Here is a 17,434-nt window from a genome sequence, read left to right as displayed (position 1 = left end):
AAAATATGTAAAATTGTGAAACTTTCTTGTTAAGAAAGATGAATAAATTCAGCTGGCCAAACTTACAAATGCTACTGCACACATTTTTAAGTTCTCAGTCACAGAAATGTCAGAAAATCGCTCTCAACCTGCTCTCTTATACTGAACAATTTTTTATCATACAGACCTAAAGTTTATCTATATTTGAGAAGTTAAATTTATTAAAACATCAACATTTTAAGAAAAAACTATAACCATGATTTATTTTCGTGTAATTACTGTGAAGTTATAATCCAGAGTAGTTTCAATTCATCACATGTTTTACTGTATCCTTACATTTTATTTTTATACTTATGTATAATTAATGGAGTTAAATTTATATTTCCTTATTATGTAATTTAAATCTATGCTTTCCTTTCCCGTATAATGGAGGTTACCGACTTATCGATTCCCGTATAATCGGCGTTTGATTGTATTTCACATTTATGTTTAGTAGGTGTTTGAGCTACTTTATGAATCCGCTTAGAATGTCTAGTAAGACCATTTTGTGTGGTAAATCGTTGATGACATATTTCACAGATATACTCTAAATCTACAGACGAAGGATGTTTATTTATTATATGTGCCCGGAGAGATCTATATTCGGAATAACAACTTCCACATATTTCACATTCATGTTTGGTAGATATGTGAGCTGGATGTGTATGGGAAAAATGTCTATCAAGACCTTTTTGTGTGGTAAATCTTTGAGAACATATTTCACAGATATACTCTGAAGCTATATACGAAGGATGTCTCTTTCTCATATGTACCTGGAGATTATTAGATCCCCTATAACAAGTACCGCATATTTCACATTTATGTTTAGTAGCTACTCTATGCTTCTTATAAGAATGCCTATCACGGCCTGTTTGTGTGGTAAATCTTTGGTAACAAATTTCGCAGGTATACTCTGAATCTATAGACGAAGGATGTTTATTTCTCATATGTGCCCGGAGATTTTGAGGTTGCCTATAAGAACGACCACATATTTCACATTTATGTTTTCTAGCTACTGGATGTATCCGGTATGAATGCCTATGAAGACCTGCTTGTGTGTCAAATTTTTTATTACAAATTTTACAGATATGTTCTGAATTTATAGACGACGGATGTTTATTTCTCATATGTCTCAGTAGACATGAATGTTCTGTAAAAGAAGTGCCACATAGTTCACATTTATGTTCAGAAGATGAAATAATAGAACTATCTATATTATCACTGACGTTAGAATCTGTATCATCATTGATCTCAAGGCCATCACTATCATCCTCGTCTGTGTGCACATCGATTAATTCTAATTTGGGTAAGGATATATCTTGAGTTATTTTATTCGTTAGATGTTGTTGTTGATGGTGTACTTCATCATGGGAAAGCGCTTCCGTACGATCATCAGATTTCCATGTGAGTGATGACGGTGTGTAGAAGCCAGGTGAATCATCCACGTCCTCTTTTTTAATTATATCAATTATAGACTTATTGGAATTCTCTGGTAAAAATTCGTCCATTTCATCAACGTACTCTGTGCTAGGTGAATTTTCTGGTAAAGACTCGTACTCATCCTCTTTTTTGATTATATCAGTTGTGTATTCATTGACCTTCTCTGGTAAAAATTCTTCCATATTATCCAAGTCTAGTTCATCTTCCATAATATCATTGCCCATATTTGTAAAATGTTCAGGTTTTGTTGTATTGTTGAAATTTTCCTGTTTATAATCATTGGCAAAGGGTTCGGTTTTTATGGAAACTTTTTCCGACATCTTTACTTTAAATATATTAGGTCAACAATAATTATTACAATAATTATATTACTTTTCAATTAAGGAAGCATGATCTTTCTACTATGTGTTCAGGGCTGTAAAATAGAAACAAAAATTACATACATACATTGTCATTATTTTTAAGTTTTTAAAACAACAATTAATTTTTTATACCTATTTCGTAATTTTGTAAACAATTTTAAGGGTTTTTTTATATATATTTATTATTTTAACGGTCAAAATCGTCAAGTACAATATGGCAAGCCTAAGCGAAGGTACCAGATTCCTTTATTTCCTCTCAAATGCTTGGTTTACATTCGGCATCGTTTCGTGATTTCACAGTACTCATGATATACAACCCTGTTTTTGACTAAAAAGTACCAAAAGTTGCAACACTTTTCACTTATCACAATAAACAAGGTAGATGGTCAATTGCTGCAACAAAAAATTTTAGTATCAAAATGTGTAAACAATGTGAAAAAAAAATATTAAAATAATTTGTTAAAAGGATATTTTCCATTGTGTTGCCGTTTATTGGCATCTGAATATGATATGTGATACATTGATTTTGACATTTCTGCTGGAGTTTTTGCAATTTCCGTCATTTTTTATTCCCGTATTTTTTAGGAAATTTGTATGGAAAAGAAATTTTTGACAATTCGCTCGTTTTTCTAACATTACCATTAATGTCTCATTACCATCCACAGTGTTTGGTATTTTTGACATTTCACTCTCTAGCTTTTCTTAATAAACACTGCCTTTTGTAATGCGGAAATACATGAATAAATATACCTTAAATTTGATGGGAATTGATGAATATTATTTAATAACACTTATTTATTATTAATTGTATATTATTTTTTTGTTATAAACTTAGCAAACAAAAATACAAGTTAATTTAATAACCCGTAGGAACGAAGTGAATGGAGCCGTTCTAACTATGTTTTGTTGTCGTTTTAACATAGTGTGAGTGTGTGAGAGAGAATCAAACCAGCTGATAAGAGCTGGCAAAAAATCGGTGGCACTACCGATAGTCTCGATTATTTTTTTATAAATTCAATATGAATAGTTAGTTTTGTCTATAGATATTATCGGGTTAATAACCCGTCCACACTAGAGTGATTTCAATGAAATAATTGCATGAAATTATGCGTTCTTAGATCGAGTTCCAAAGTCCCAGTCCACACTAGAGTGATTTCATTGAAAAAATTGCATGAAATTATGCGTCTCTACATCACCCTCCATTGTAGAGTAAAATCATAAAATTGCTGTAGTGGGGAATTCGATTTAAGAACACCTAATTTCATGACATTTTTTAATGAAATTCACGCTAGTGTGGACCGGGACATACTGAAGTAATTGTATGAAATTGCTGTAGTTAGTAACTCGACCTAATAACGCCTAATTTCACGAAATTGTTTCATTGAATTTGCTCTAGTGTGGACTGAGACAAATCTATTGAATTTAATAGAAATTACGCGGCTTTTTGGTTTGGTTGTATTTGTTTCTTTTGATATTATAAAGCAAATGGTACAACAATATTTAGTCTCTTCGAGTACTGCAAGAATCTACTGATTTTTACAATTTTTTTGATATCATAAAGAAAAATTTGTTATATAGTAAAAATTTTTAGATTTTTGCAGGTTAGATACAGAATGGGATTTTACGCATTTATGTTTGGTTTACATTCGGCGTCTTTTCGTGATTTCGATGGCGTTTCGTGATTTCGCGCGGAATCAAGCAAAATTTATCATGATTTCGCATACAAAAATGAAATCATCTCATTTCGTGATTTCAGCGAAATCAGCATCGAAATCACAGTACACATGATATACGACCCTGTTTGTGACTGAAAAAGTACCAAAAGTTGCAACACTTTTCACGTATCACAATAAACAAGGTAGATGGTCAATTGCTGCAACAAAAAAATTTTAGTATCAAAATTTGTAAATAATGTGAAAAAATATTAAATTACTTTGTTACAATGCTATTTTTCATTGTGTCCCGTACTTTTTTAATGGTAATGTTGGAAAAAAAGAGCGAATTGTCAAAAATTGCTTCCCCATACAAATTTCTAAAAAAAATACTAGAACGGAAAAATGGCAGAAATTGCAAAAACTCCAGTAAAAATGTCAAAATCAACGTATCAGCTATCGTATTTAGATGAAAATGAACATGTTGCTAGTTTCTACTATGCCAAAATTGTATGGCAGAAAACAGGAGAATAGGGTGTTATTCGGCGCTTTTTTTGGTATATAGAGTAGTGCAAGTCTTGCTACATTTCTTAGTACGGTAACGCATTTTTAGCACTAAACGGGACAACTGCTGCAAGTAGTAATATTTTGCAAGTTCTGAACACAACTTTTATCTATCAAAATTTATTATTATGATGTCTCAACGATAAAATAATTTTTTACGATATATAGATAAGTTTACGATAATTTTCGAAATAAAGTTGTAAAGTTCTATATCGTCGTATATTTTTGATGACTAATTCAATTTACAACAACTTGTTTTGAAAATTCATGTTCGATCAGCTGCGCCTATGCATCTACATTGATCAGTGTGATATGTTTGAAATCAACAAAAAAATAAGTGTAAACACCGGGGTGTATTTCAGGATTTCGTGAAATCCAGTGGATTTTAGAGCGCAAGTGTAAACTTGGCATAAAAGCAGTAATCCCATACACAACGCTTTACCCTGCGTTTACAAATGACAGGACAGTTGACTTCATGTATTGATTGTCAAAATCCCACAACTTGCCTGTGTGACGTAGGCGTCCCGACAATTGTAAAAACAGTTGTAAAATTTTGAATGAAAATCGTCGTTTTCTTTTTGTTTTCCGTTCACAAATTTTATTTTTGTGCATGTTCTTTTGTTTTCAACACATTTCAATTAATATCTCACTTATTTTTACAAAAATGTAAAAAATTTGTCTTCTCTAGTGTCTGTGAAAAAATGATGGACAGCTGGGAGACAAACGACAAATGTATATGTGTGTTAGTAAATCAGAGTTGTATTTGAAGACAAACTGTCTGGTGTAAACGCCTAGTTAGAATATAAAAGTGTAAAACATTCTTGTTCAAAAATGGCAACATTTCAAACATACAAAATTCCAACAACATTCAGTAAAAATTTGTAAACAATTTTCGGTTATGATACAGACCTAATGTTTATCTATTTTGGAGTTAGTTAAATTTATTCAAACATCCAAATTCAAAGAAAATTTTTTCACAGTTTACTCTCAACACTTGTTGTGAACAGTCGACTACCCACACAGCGCGCACAGTTTATTATTTCTCTCATATTAGAACAGCAACTAATTCGTTGTAAATATCGATTGTGCATAAAAAATATTAGTGTAAAGCTCATATTTCTTCGGCATGGCGTCCTCCTCGGGAGGAAATTATTATAAGGATCTGGATCCCGACGGGGGTTCCAGTTTATCCCCCAAACGGAAAAAACAAAAAACTGGTCCTATATCAATGGGAAATTCATTGGATTTCCCAGCTTTAATAACAAACAAACCGAAAAATCAATCCTGCCCCAAATATGTCATCATGAAAAGTAAACATCCAGAAAAAACAATTAAATCGTTCAACATATTTTTAATATCAAAAGCAATACAAGGTATCTCTTCTGAGCAACCTCTAAAAACAATATTCACTAGAGATGGAAATCTCTTATTCCTGACAAAAAACGAATTTCAAGCAAATCGTTTCATAAAAACTAAAAATCTTGCTGGAATTTGCCCCGTCGAATGCTACTATCACCCAACTTTAAACATCGTAAAAGGCTTTATTCGCTGTGATTTACTCACTGATCTTTCTGCAGAGGAAATAATAGACGGTATGAAAACACAAGGAGTAGTTGATTGCCAAAAAATAACAAAATTTAAAGATGGTAAAGTATCGAATTCCGTGCGGAGTTATTTTGTCCACTTTTTTCTCCCATCGGACGCCTCCCCAGGTGGTGGATAGGGGAACGCTCATCAGATATGATGGGTACCGCAAAAATAAAATATGCGGGGTGAACCAAAAAAAAAAAAACAAAGGAAGAAGGCAGCGTCTGACCAAAATTTGGCGGCAGCAAACAGCGTCTGTACTCCATGGGAGCGGCTGAATATATCGACGGAAAACAATAAACCCTTCAGAAGGCAACGGGAAACCACTGAAGTATCTTCCCTTGAAAATTATACAATATGGAAACAACAACAGAAAACACACGGCCCTCAGTCTCCGGCTCAAAGAGGGTGCTAAGAATCCCCGGAGGTAAAACAAAACAGAAAATGAAGATAGGAACATGGAATATTAGAAGTCTATACGAAACTGGAAAGCTGAATAACACCATAAGCGAAATGAACAGATTAAATATAGATATACTTGGAGTGAGTGAAACATGGTGGACAGGATGTGGAGATTTTAAATCAGAAAACACAAGAGTGTTCCATTCTGGAAATAGAGAAGGACATCATAGAAAAGGGGTGGCGATTATAACTAAAAATCATATAGGCGAATGTGTAATGGGATATGTCCCGAAGTCAGACAGAACAATGATGATAAAAATCAATGCTAAACCTCTTAATATAAATATAATACAGGTTTACGCACCTACACATGACTCCAGTTCGGACGAAATTGAAGAATTTTACGCTGAAATTGATGAATTAATAAAAATGACCAAACCTCATGAACTAACCATCATACAGGGAGACTTCAATGCAAAAGTTGGGAAGGACGAAGTAATAGGAATTACTGGAAAACATGGACTCGGAGTTCGAAACGAAAGAGGTGACAGACTGGTGCAATTCTGCCAAGAACAACATCTTAAAATAACAAATACCCTATTTCACCTGCATCCTAGAAGATTGTATACTTGGAGATCACCGCAAGACAATCGCGAAAATATTGTAAGAAACCAGATTGATTACATACTTATAAATAGACGCTATTGTTCATGTGTCACAAAATGCACAACGTGTCCTGGAGCAGATGTTCCCTCGGACCACAATCTTTTAGTTCTTAATCTCCGTACTAAATTAGCAGTTATAAGGCGAAAAATTAAGAAATCTAGAATTGATCTGCAAAAAATGAAAGACCCAAACGTGAAAAGGGATATTAAAGCGCAAATTAATCACAAACTTGAGGTAATAAACAGTGATGATTTGGAAAATTTATGGGATAAGCTCAAAACAAACATCACCACCACCACAAAGGAATGTCTAGGAAATACGGATAGAACCTCAAAAGAAGAATGGATCACGAACGAAATAAAGGAACTGCGGGAACAGCGAAGCCGATACAAAAATATCAACTACGAAATGTACTGGGAAATAAATAAGGAAATACGAACTGCTACAAGGGCTGCAAAAACCGATCTACTTAATAAAAAATGCCAAGAAATTGAATCACTACAGAACCTGCATGATCATTTTAACCTTCACAAAAAACTAAAGGAAGCAGCTGGCGTCTATAAGCAGACTTCTACAACAATATTACTTGACGAAAATAATAAAGCCATTTTTGAGATATCAGACAAGAAAAGGGTATGGAAAAATTATGTAATGAGATTATTTAATGATGAAGGAAGAACCCCATATGAAGAAATACAAATCAATCTGACTGGGACACAGATAACTAAGAACGAGGTAGAATACGCACTCAACGCTCTTAAGGAGAATAAAGCATCAGGCCCTGACGAAATTCCCTCTGAGGTACTGAAATTGATAGATGGAGATAATATAAACCTACTCGTAAAACTCTTTAATCACGTATATGATACCGGAAAATACCCGTTAGACTGGCTTAAATCAAGGTTCATTACTATACCAAAAAAGAACAACGCCAAAAGATGCGAAGAATTTAGGCTTATAAGCATTATGAGTCATGCATTAAAAATATTCCTGCGCGTAATACATAGACGTATATACTCTAAGTGTGAACTGTCAATGGGAGCCACTCAGTTCGGTTTTAAGGAAGGAATGGGAACTAGGGAAGCTCTACTAAGCATTCAAATATTAATACAGAAGTGCCGAGATGTACATAAAGATGTATATATGTGTTTCATTGACTATGAAAAAGCCTTTGATACCGTCCTTCATGATAAGCTAATGCACATCCTCACAACGATTGGAATAGATGATAAAGAAATACGATGTATAAAAAACCTATACTGGAATCAAACGGCATATGTTGACATTGATGGTGAATTGACTGAGGAATTTTCAATTTCAAAGGGCGTCCGACAAGGTTGCATACTCTCTCCGCTACTATTTAATATATATTCCCAGATGATATTTATGGAAGCCATCGAATCGGAGAAAATTGGCATAAGCATATACGGAACACTTATTAATAACATACGATATGCAGACGATACAACACTATTAGCTGGTAGCATATCTGGACTTCAGAAATTAATCGACAAACTTACACATGTAAGTGAAACGTATGGACTTAAAATCAACACTAGGAAGACTAAATACATGGTAATAAGTCGAAATAACTTACCTAGCAATTTCAATTTAAAGATTAACAACTCCGAAATTGAAAAAGTCAATACCTTTAAATATCTGGGAATCAATATAAACGACAAATGGAATATATCCAATGAAATAAAGTGCCGTATAGAGATGGCTAGAGACGCCTTCTATAAATACTACAAAGTACTAACGAGTCACGACATTGGTATCCAAACAAAACACAGATTTATAAAATGTTACGTGTGGTCTGTTCTTTTATATGGCGCAGAAACTTGGACGCTAAAAACAAGCGACATGAAAAGACTCGAATCCTTTGAGATATGGATATACCGAAAAGTTCTAAAAATACGGTGGACAGACCGAATGAATAATAACGAAGTTCTTAGGAAAATGAATGCGAATAGGGAGCTAATAAGAACTATCAAAAGCCGAAAAGTGTCATATCTGGGACACATCATGAGAAATAACAAATACAAAATACTGCAAAACATTATCAAAGGAGTGATTGAAGGAAGACGAGCCAGGGGCAGAAAAGAACTCTCCTGGCTGAAAAATATCCAAACCTGGACCGGACTCCAAGACGAAAGAAGCCTTCTAAATGCTGCGAGAAATAGAGATCTTCAATTAATATGAAATGTTCTAAAATATTCACTTTATCACTTAAAATTGTAAAAATATTGTATAATCGCATATATCCGAACATCGGATGTGCAAATAAAGAAGAAGAAGAAAGTATCGAATACTCCGTCACACATACTAAGTTTTAATCGCTATGAAGTGCCAAAACTTGTTGATATTGGTATGATAAGTTGTATTGTAAAAGAGTATATACCAAACCCAATACAATGCAAAAACTGTTTCAAATTAGGCCATACGAAAAAATTCTGCCAAAATGCCACTATGTGCGAAGTATGTGCATCCGCAATACATGATCCCACACCCTGTACTCATGTTAAATGTATCAACTGTGAACACCAACATAGAGCCACCAACAAAGCTTGTCCCCAGTTTCAACAAAGAAAAACGGTACTCCGGCACAAAATATTAAATAAATGTTCTTTTAAAGAAGCTGCAATCAATGCCCCAAAACTCACTCCGTCTGACATACCCATTGAAAATCTCTCGGATGCTATAGAAGAGCGTAAGAAGAGAATAAACATAACTAACTATAACCAAACTGCTAAAAACACCAACAATGATGATGTTCTCACAACACCTACCACATCTACTCAGCACCAGAAAAACACAACAACTCAAGAAGCTATTACAGAAACAGCAAACACAACAACTCAAAAAGCATTTACAGAAACGAACTCAAATAAAACTCAACACATACCCATCACAACAACAAACACTACTACCGTAGAAAAACAAAATACAAAAAGAGAAACACTGAATAAAGAAAAATTACTCAACAAATTTAACACAAAAATAGAAAACTTAAAAAAAACCAACAACACTGAAACCCCAGTTTCAGCAAATACATCTAAAAAACCCCCCACAACCGAAAATAAGATAAATGTACCAGCGAAAGTTACAGCAAGAAGAAATGCTGTAAACGATCTTGAAGATACGGAAATGTCAGAATAATTTTTTATCATAAACATTTGCTTTGATCCATAGCCTGCAAGGATCTACTATTTTTGAAATTTTGACGATTTATTTATAAATTTGTCGGGAGTTCAAAAATAGTGGATTCTTGCAGGCTCCGGAGCAGAGCAAAATTTTTCCTTTTATCCTTATCTATGATGGATTTCAAAATAATCCAATGGAACATAAAAGGCTTAATAAACAATTACGTCGATCTACAATTATTAATTCAGGATCATGGTCCTCAATTTATTTCATTGCAAGAAACTCATATCCCATTCCAATCTCATCCAATTGCACCTAACTCGTATCATTCTTATTCAGTCAACCACCCATCAAACACAACTTCAAAGAATGGCTTGGCTGTTTTCATCAAAAATCACATTCCACACAAAAGAATTTATAACTCCTCAAAACTTTTGAATATCGTGATAGAGATAACATTAAATATAAAAATAACAATAATATCTGTTTATATTCATCCCAATGAAATGTTTACAGTTGGTGATATTGTAACCCTTTTTGAAAATATCAAAACACCAGTGCTATTAGTCGGAGACGTAAATTGTTGGAATATGCTGTGGGGTTCCATCAGAAACAACGCTAAAGGTATTGTTTTGGAAAATGCGCTAAATTTGAAAGATTTGTCTGTTCTGAACGATGGACATCCTACCCATCTTTCCACTCTGAACACACTAACAAACATTGATATAGCGTGCTGCTCTACAGCTCTTTTACCCATTACATCATGTATGACTATAGACAACCTATATAGCAGTGACCACTTCCCAATCTTAACAACCATCCACACAAATCAAACCTGCTCGTCCACAAAAAGAACTCCAAGGTATAACTTCAAAAATGCGAAATGGTCGCTATATAGTTCAACTATGGACACGGATTTAAGCAGCAAATCTTTTGATTGCAACCCCAACAAAATTAACGCCACGATCACCAAGGCAATAAGATCGGCAGCAAACAAAAGCATACCCTTAAAAAAAGGCTACAATAGACACTGTGTCCCTTGGTGGAACAAAACCTTACACACTCACCGCCAAAACAAAATTAAAGCATTTCGTGTTTTTCGTAGGAGACCATCTAACAGCAACTTTATAATCTACAAGAAAGCAAAAGCCAAGTTTAGATATGAATGCAAACAAGCAAAAATGATTTGCTTCATAAAATTTACAAACACGATCTGTAGAGACTCTCCATTATCAAATATATGGAACAAAATTAATAGAATGTCCAACCGTAACACGTCTCACACATTCACAGCTATAGAGACAAATGATGTAATTTTGACAAACCCTACAGACATCGCTAATTTCTTTGGTCAACGATGGTCATCCGAATCTTCGGATATAAACTTTTCAACAGCTTTTCGCAGAGCAAAATTTAACATGCCACACCAATTTTCAAACCCAGCTACCAACAAATGTGCCTCATTTATGGAAAATCCTATACAACTTTCAGAATTATCCTCAACTTTAAAAAAGGTCAAAGGCAACACACCAGGCCATGATCGCATTTCATACGCAATGCTACAAAACTTATCCAATTATAGCAAGGAAAAGCTTCTTTCCTTATACAACCTCATCTTCGATTCCGGAGTAATTCCTTTCTCATGGAAGTCGGCAATAGTTGTAGCTATTCCGAAACCAAACAAAAGCATAAACGTAACAACGAAAGTAGGTTTTATAAAATGCTATATTTGGTCGGTGCTGCTGTATGGAACAGAAGTTTGGACGCTCAAATCCTCTGATGAAAGAAAATTGGAAGCCTTCGAAATGTGGATTTACCGGCGAGTACTGAAAATACCATGGACTGCGAAAATTTCTAATGACGAAGTACTAAGAAGGATGAATGTAAGCCGGCAGTTAATAACAACAATAAAAAGTCGCAAAATAGCATATCTTGGACACGTATTAAGGAACAATAAATACAACATTTTACAAGCAATTTTAAAAGGAAAAATTGATGGAAGGCGTGCTAGAGGAAGAAAAGAAACATCTTGGCTCAAAAACATCATGGACTGGACAGGTTATACCGACGAAACTGATCTGCTGAATGCTGCAAGACACAGACAGCTGACAACCACTATACTATAACATAAATATAATGCGATAAATATTAAAAAAACAAAATGAATTGTACGATCACTTATATCCGGATAACGGATGAGTAAATAAAGAAGAAGAAGAATCAAGTTGCTTTTAAAACCAGCCAAGGATGTGACGATGCTCTGCTACACATTGATTATTATGCCGCCAAAGCGCTCTCCGCAAAGAACCACACATCAATCCTTGCAATTGATTTTGAAAAAGCTTTTGACCGTGTTGGTGTTCATGTTATTATTGATTCATTAAAATCTTGGGGTTGTGGCCATAAGTTATTAAACTACATCAAATCGTTTTTAACTGTACGGACTTTTCGTGTAAAAATTAACAACTATCTCTCAAAAAGTTTTAATTTACAAAATGGGATACCTCAAGGATCACCGCTATCAGTAACACTCTTCCAAATAGCCTTCAACCAAATCAGCACGATAATCAGTAAATATAACAAAATTTATCACTGTCTCTACGCGGACGACGTATACATCTTAAGTCAACGAAAAGATAGCAATGACACAAATGAAACTTTTAAACAAATTATATTTGATATTCTGAAGTGGTGCGAATCCTCTGGTGCAAAAATTTCTTCTACCAAATCTTCAATACTCCATATCTGCCGCAAGCATAAATGTCAACAAAATGACTTTACTGTCGACAATATAACATTTCCTTACGTAAATAAACTTAAAATATTGGGAGTAACATTCGAAAAAAATTACCGATGGACAAGTCACGTTCTAAATCTTAAGAAAGAACTAATTTCTAGAGCCAATATCATAAAATACTTATCCAGCAGGAGTTTTGTCCATTTAATACGCTAACCTACTTAGTATCTACCCTAGTCTTAAGCAAAATCGACTATGGTTTTTACCTGTACGGCAATAGTCCTAATTGCACCTTAAGATACATTAAGTCCATCTACCACTCATGCATTAGATCCAGCTTATATGCGTATAGAACAACTCCTTTAAAGATACTATTTATCGAATCTGGGTTGCCATCTTTAGAGGAAAGATTTATAGTATGCAGAAACAGATTACTACCAAAAATCTTATCTATAAACACTTCAATAATAAGTGAAGATGTTTCCAAAATACTCGCATCAAAAAGAATACCCAAAGTACCTTGTGTCATATATGACTGCATACACAACAACATCTTGAATTTTAAGGGCAAAATAACAACCTATGCCCCAAAATACCCTGCATGGCTCTTATCTGAGAAATCCTGTGATGTTTCGTTATGCTGCTATAAAAAAGAAAACACACCCAACAACGTCTTCATTACACTTTTTAATCAAATAATTGACAATCATGTAAACTGGACAATGATTTATACCGACGCATCAAAAGATGATTACACGACCGCATACGCTGTCGTTAATAATGATGGAAATGTACTCGCTTCTAAAACTTTGACAAACTACAGCTCCATTTTCACCGGTGAAGTGGCTGGTATATTGGAAGCTATATACATAGCAAAACAAAACAGAGGGAAAACACTGATTTTGACTGATAGTTTATCTGCTATCAAGTCCATTAAAAACACATCAAATTCAAAATGGGCTGGAATCAATAAAATAAGAGACCTTCTTATATCAAACGCAAATAAAATTAAACTTATATGGATCCCCGGTCACGTTGGCTTATCTGGAAATACCTTCGCAGATATAGCTGCCAAACATGCATGTAAATCACCCCTAATAGCTGATTCAATTATTGAAAGTATTGATCTCAAATCTCACATTAAAAGTTATCTTGAAAAACAACCTACAAGTAACATGAACATCTTTCAACATCATCATTATAGCGCTATAAACCCACACAACCATGTTCCAGTATATCCCACAAATGCTGAAAAGAAGAAAATAAAGATCTTCTCCCGCTTACGTATGGGACATACGATCTTAACACATCAACACTTAATTAACAAGAACGCTGACAACAAATGCCCCAAATGTGGCGCAATCGTCGACGTCAAACATATTCTTCAGTCATGTAGATCATTATCTCAACAACACCAAGCCTTTTTACAAAACAATGGATTTAACTTGCTAAAAACTGTTAATTTAAACAATATTGATCTCATCTTCAATTTCATTAAAAGAAATAATTTTATCATATAAGGAAATTAACTTTACCCTAATCATTTATATCAATGTATAAGCTGATGGCCTTTGTAGCTAATGCTTTTACCACTTTTTTGTAATTATCCTTATATTTACTATAAGTATAATTGTAAATAAATAAATAAAAAGAAAATTTTAAAGCCATGATTTATTACTGTTTAATTACTGCGAAGTCTTAATCTTGAGTAGTTTCAATTCATCAAATGTTTTACTGTTATATTTCTATATTTTAATTTACATATACATACATATATCATATTATTATGTAATTTTAATTTTGTAATCATTTTATTGACTTGGCTTTGTAAGGTATTAATAAATCATAATAGCAATCTATTATTTCTTTCCCGTATAATGTAGGCCCCCGATTAATCGATTCCCGGATAACCGACGTTTCATTGTATTTCACATTTATGTATGTGTTTAAACTACTGGATGCATCCGGTTAGAATGTCTCTCAAGACCTGATTGTGTGGTAAATCTTTGATTACATTTTTCGCAGATATACTCTGTATATATAGACAGGGGATGTTTATTTCTCACATGTCTCAATAGATCTTTATTTAGTGTAAAAGAACTATCACATAGTTCACATTTATGCTTAGTAGGCATTTGAGTGGAAGTAGCTGGTGGATGCATCCAGTAATAATGCCTCTTAAGTCCTGTTTGTGTGGTAAATCTTTGATAACATTTTTCGCAGTTATATTCCAAATCTACAGATGAAGGATGTTTACTTATAATATGTGCCCGGAGAGTTCTAGATTCCATATAATAACTACCACATATTTCACATTTATGTTTAGTATTTGTACGAGCTACTGAATGCGTCCGGTAGGAATGCCTATCAAGACCTTTTTGTGTGGTAAATCTATGAGAACATATTTCGCACATATACTCGGTATCTATAGACAAAGGATGTCTACTTCTTATATGTACCTGGAGATTTTTATATTCCCTATAACAACTACCACATATTTCACATTTATGTTTAGTAGATACTGGATGTCTATGATAAGAATGCCTATCAAGGCCTGTTTGTGTGGTAAATTTTTGATTACAAATTTTGCAGATATATTCTGAATCTATAGACGATTGATGTTTATTTCGCAAATGTCTCCGTAGACTTGTGACTTCTGTATAGGAACTGTCGCATAGTTGACATTTATATACAGAAGATGAAGTAATATATTTCTCTTTACTATCACCGACGTTATCATCTGTATCACCATAGGTATGAAGGCCTTCACTATCATCCTTATCCTCATCTGTGTGAACATCAATTATTTCTAATTTGGGTAAGGATATATGTTGAGTTGTAGTGTTAGTTAGATGTTGTTGTTGATGTTGGACTTCATCATGGGTAATTATGTCCGCACGATCATCAAATTTCCATGTGCGTGATGGCGGTGAGTCGATGCTAGTTGCATCCTCTGGTAAAAAATCGTCAGTCTCTTCTTCCACGTTTTCTTTTTTGATTATATCAATTGTAGATTTATCGTCATTTTCTGGTAAATGTTCTTCCATTTTATCCAAGTCTAGTTCATCTTCTTGAATATGGTGTCCCATATTTGTAAAATTTTCAAGTTTTGTTGTATTGCAGTCTAGTGTATCTGTATCATTGGCAGAATCTTCCTGTTTATAATAACTTTTGGTAATGGGTTCAATTTTTATGGAAACAACTTCCTTTCGGTCCTGATTCAAACGGTGGAAATGTATACTTCCCCCGAGATATAGGGCTCGAAAGTTGCACAAAACCCCTTGGACGCATTTAATAAATTCAAACCTTGTTTTTTAATTTTAAAAACAATTACAATTTTATTTATTCCCGTTCCCGAAATTTTTTGTGACTCTTTACTAACGAGTTAAAGGAATGAGTAAGACAAACGAGATTAAACAATAAACATAAATAACCAAAACAAAATTAAATACGACAACGAAAAAACGGAGTCGATATTGATTTCACAACGGCGACGACAAAGGCGATTGTGGAATAGAGCTGGCAAACCATCGATATTCCCAACATTAGATATTTTCGATATAATGTTTTGAAATGTCGATTGCTGTCGATAGTATCGTTAAATTGTCATCGCCATTAATTTGGAGATGAAAATAAGAGAGTGAATTAAAAGTGCCAAATTTTCATAAAAAAATAGTCGTAACCTCTCAAATATATGAAATTTCGAAGTGACTTTGCTGCAATACACTAATTTAATTAAAGTGAAAAACAAAATTTTTTGCACGCTGCCATTTGTGTTTTTTTGCTGTTTGGAATCACCAAGTCCAGAAATTTCAATTGCGGAGTAGCCGTCGATCTATTGGGATATTGTTGTGTGAAATATTAGTACTGATTAAAATTGAAACTTCACGCCGCCTGCAAAATTTAAAATTCTACGCCGTCAAAATCTGACTACACGCTGTCAAATCTTTTTGCCGGCGTTATTTTTTTTTTTATGCCAGCACTGTTCTCCAGCCCAACTAATCAAAAGTAAACAACATCATTTCATCGTCATTTCAATCAAATCGACTATTTTTGTTCATCTGAAAAATAAAAATAAACGAAATGACATATCCTTGCGGTGTATGTGATAGGCCTTGTACACACGCTGCGACTTTTGACGCATGCATCACCATTTTCGTACTTGTAGGGTTGCATTTTTTCGTAATATTGTAAGAAGTGTAACAAACAAGTACGATTTTACATACATGTTATGATTGTTGAATGCATGTAGGTATAAATTGTTAAACCAAAATTATTGAAACAGGTAAAAATACAAATGTAAATAACAAAATTTTTGGAAAAAACATTGTTAGGTAAAAATGTATTTTCCAACATTCGGGTTATGCTTGGTTTACTTTTACGAAATCCACTCGATTTCAACTGTCAATTCCATTGCTTAAACGTCAAATGAAATCCAATGGATTTCGGATGAGTTTTCATTTGACGTATACGCAAAGGAATTGACAGTTTAAACCGAGTGGATTTCGTAATGTAAACCAAGCATTATTCCATTCTACGAGATACAGGTAATAAAACTCCGACAATATGGGTGTTCACAGAATTATAATTATTGAAATTGAGCAACGAACGACGTCAATATTAATCCAATCGATTCAAAAAATTAAATTAATTAATTTTAACATTCTAAATGGTATTAATAAATTAAATGATTAGTCATCAAATTTTACATTTCATACATTTCGTACATTTTCATTCCCTCCATCACTACTATTTTTTGCAACACCGCTAAAAAAATGGTGATGCATGCATCAAAAGTCGCAGCGTGTGTACAAGGCCATACTGATACTACGGGGACAAAAAGTATAGAGTGCGGATCTTGT

At 33.8% G+C, this 17,434-nt stretch overlaps 2 protein-coding genes across 9 annotated transcripts; both read right to left on the bottom strand.

Moving 5' to 3' along the window:
* Window positions 1–214: 214 nt before the first annotated feature.
* On the bottom strand, window positions 215–16,279 carry LOC141402188 (uncharacterized). 8 transcript variants are annotated; one of them, XM_073983016.1, is made up of 3 exons: window positions 16,256–16,279; window positions 1,953–2,213; window positions 215–1,873 (listed from the first exon to the last, which is right to left on the bottom strand). In XM_073983016.1, exon 3 carries the CDS (start codon window positions 1,776–1,778, stop codon window positions 384–386), a length of 1,395 nt encoding a protein of 464 aa, XP_073839117.1. In that variant the 5' UTR covers window positions 1,779–1,873; window positions 1,953–2,213; window positions 16,256–16,279; the 3' UTR covers window positions 215–383. The 8 variants fall into 8 exon arrangements, with proteins under 8 accessions (XP_073839117.1, XP_073839114.1, XP_073839118.1 ...); XM_073983013.1 differs by lacking the exon at window positions 16,256–16,279 and adding an exon at window positions 15,879–16,078; XM_073983017.1 differs by lacking the exon at window positions 16,256–16,279 and adding an exon at window positions 15,879–16,078 and having other exon boundaries at window positions 1,953–2,148.
* LOC141402189 (uncharacterized) lies at window positions 14,229–15,885 on the bottom strand. The gene has a single exon (XM_073983020.1). The coding sequence runs from the start codon at window positions 15,659–15,661 to the stop codon at window positions 14,519–14,521; it is 1,143 nt and encodes a 380-aa protein (XP_073839121.1). The 5' UTR covers window positions 15,662–15,885; the 3' UTR covers window positions 14,229–14,518.
* Window positions 16,280–17,434: the final 1,155 nt, after the last annotated feature.

This window comes from Musca autumnalis, unplaced genomic scaffold (assembly GCF_047663935.1).
Source record: "Musca autumnalis isolate F117 unplaced genomic scaffold, ASM4766393v1 scaffold_4, whole genome shotgun sequence".
Lineage (NCBI taxonomy): Eukaryota > Metazoa > Arthropoda > Insecta > Diptera > Muscidae > Musca > Musca autumnalis.
The sequence above is the reverse complement of the archived record's forward strand: the minus strand, read 5'-3'. Positions and strand labels throughout refer to the sequence as shown.

What these genes read in the sequence shown, in the direction of transcription:
- LOC141402188 (XM_073983016.1), bottom strand. Translation starts at nt 1,778, where the DNA reads ATGTCGGAAAAAGTTTCCATAAAAACCGAACCCTTTGCCAATGATTAT.
- LOC141402189 (XM_073983020.1), bottom strand. Translation starts at nt 15,661, where the DNA reads ATGGGACACCATATTCAAGAAGATGAACTAGACTTGGATAAAATGGAA.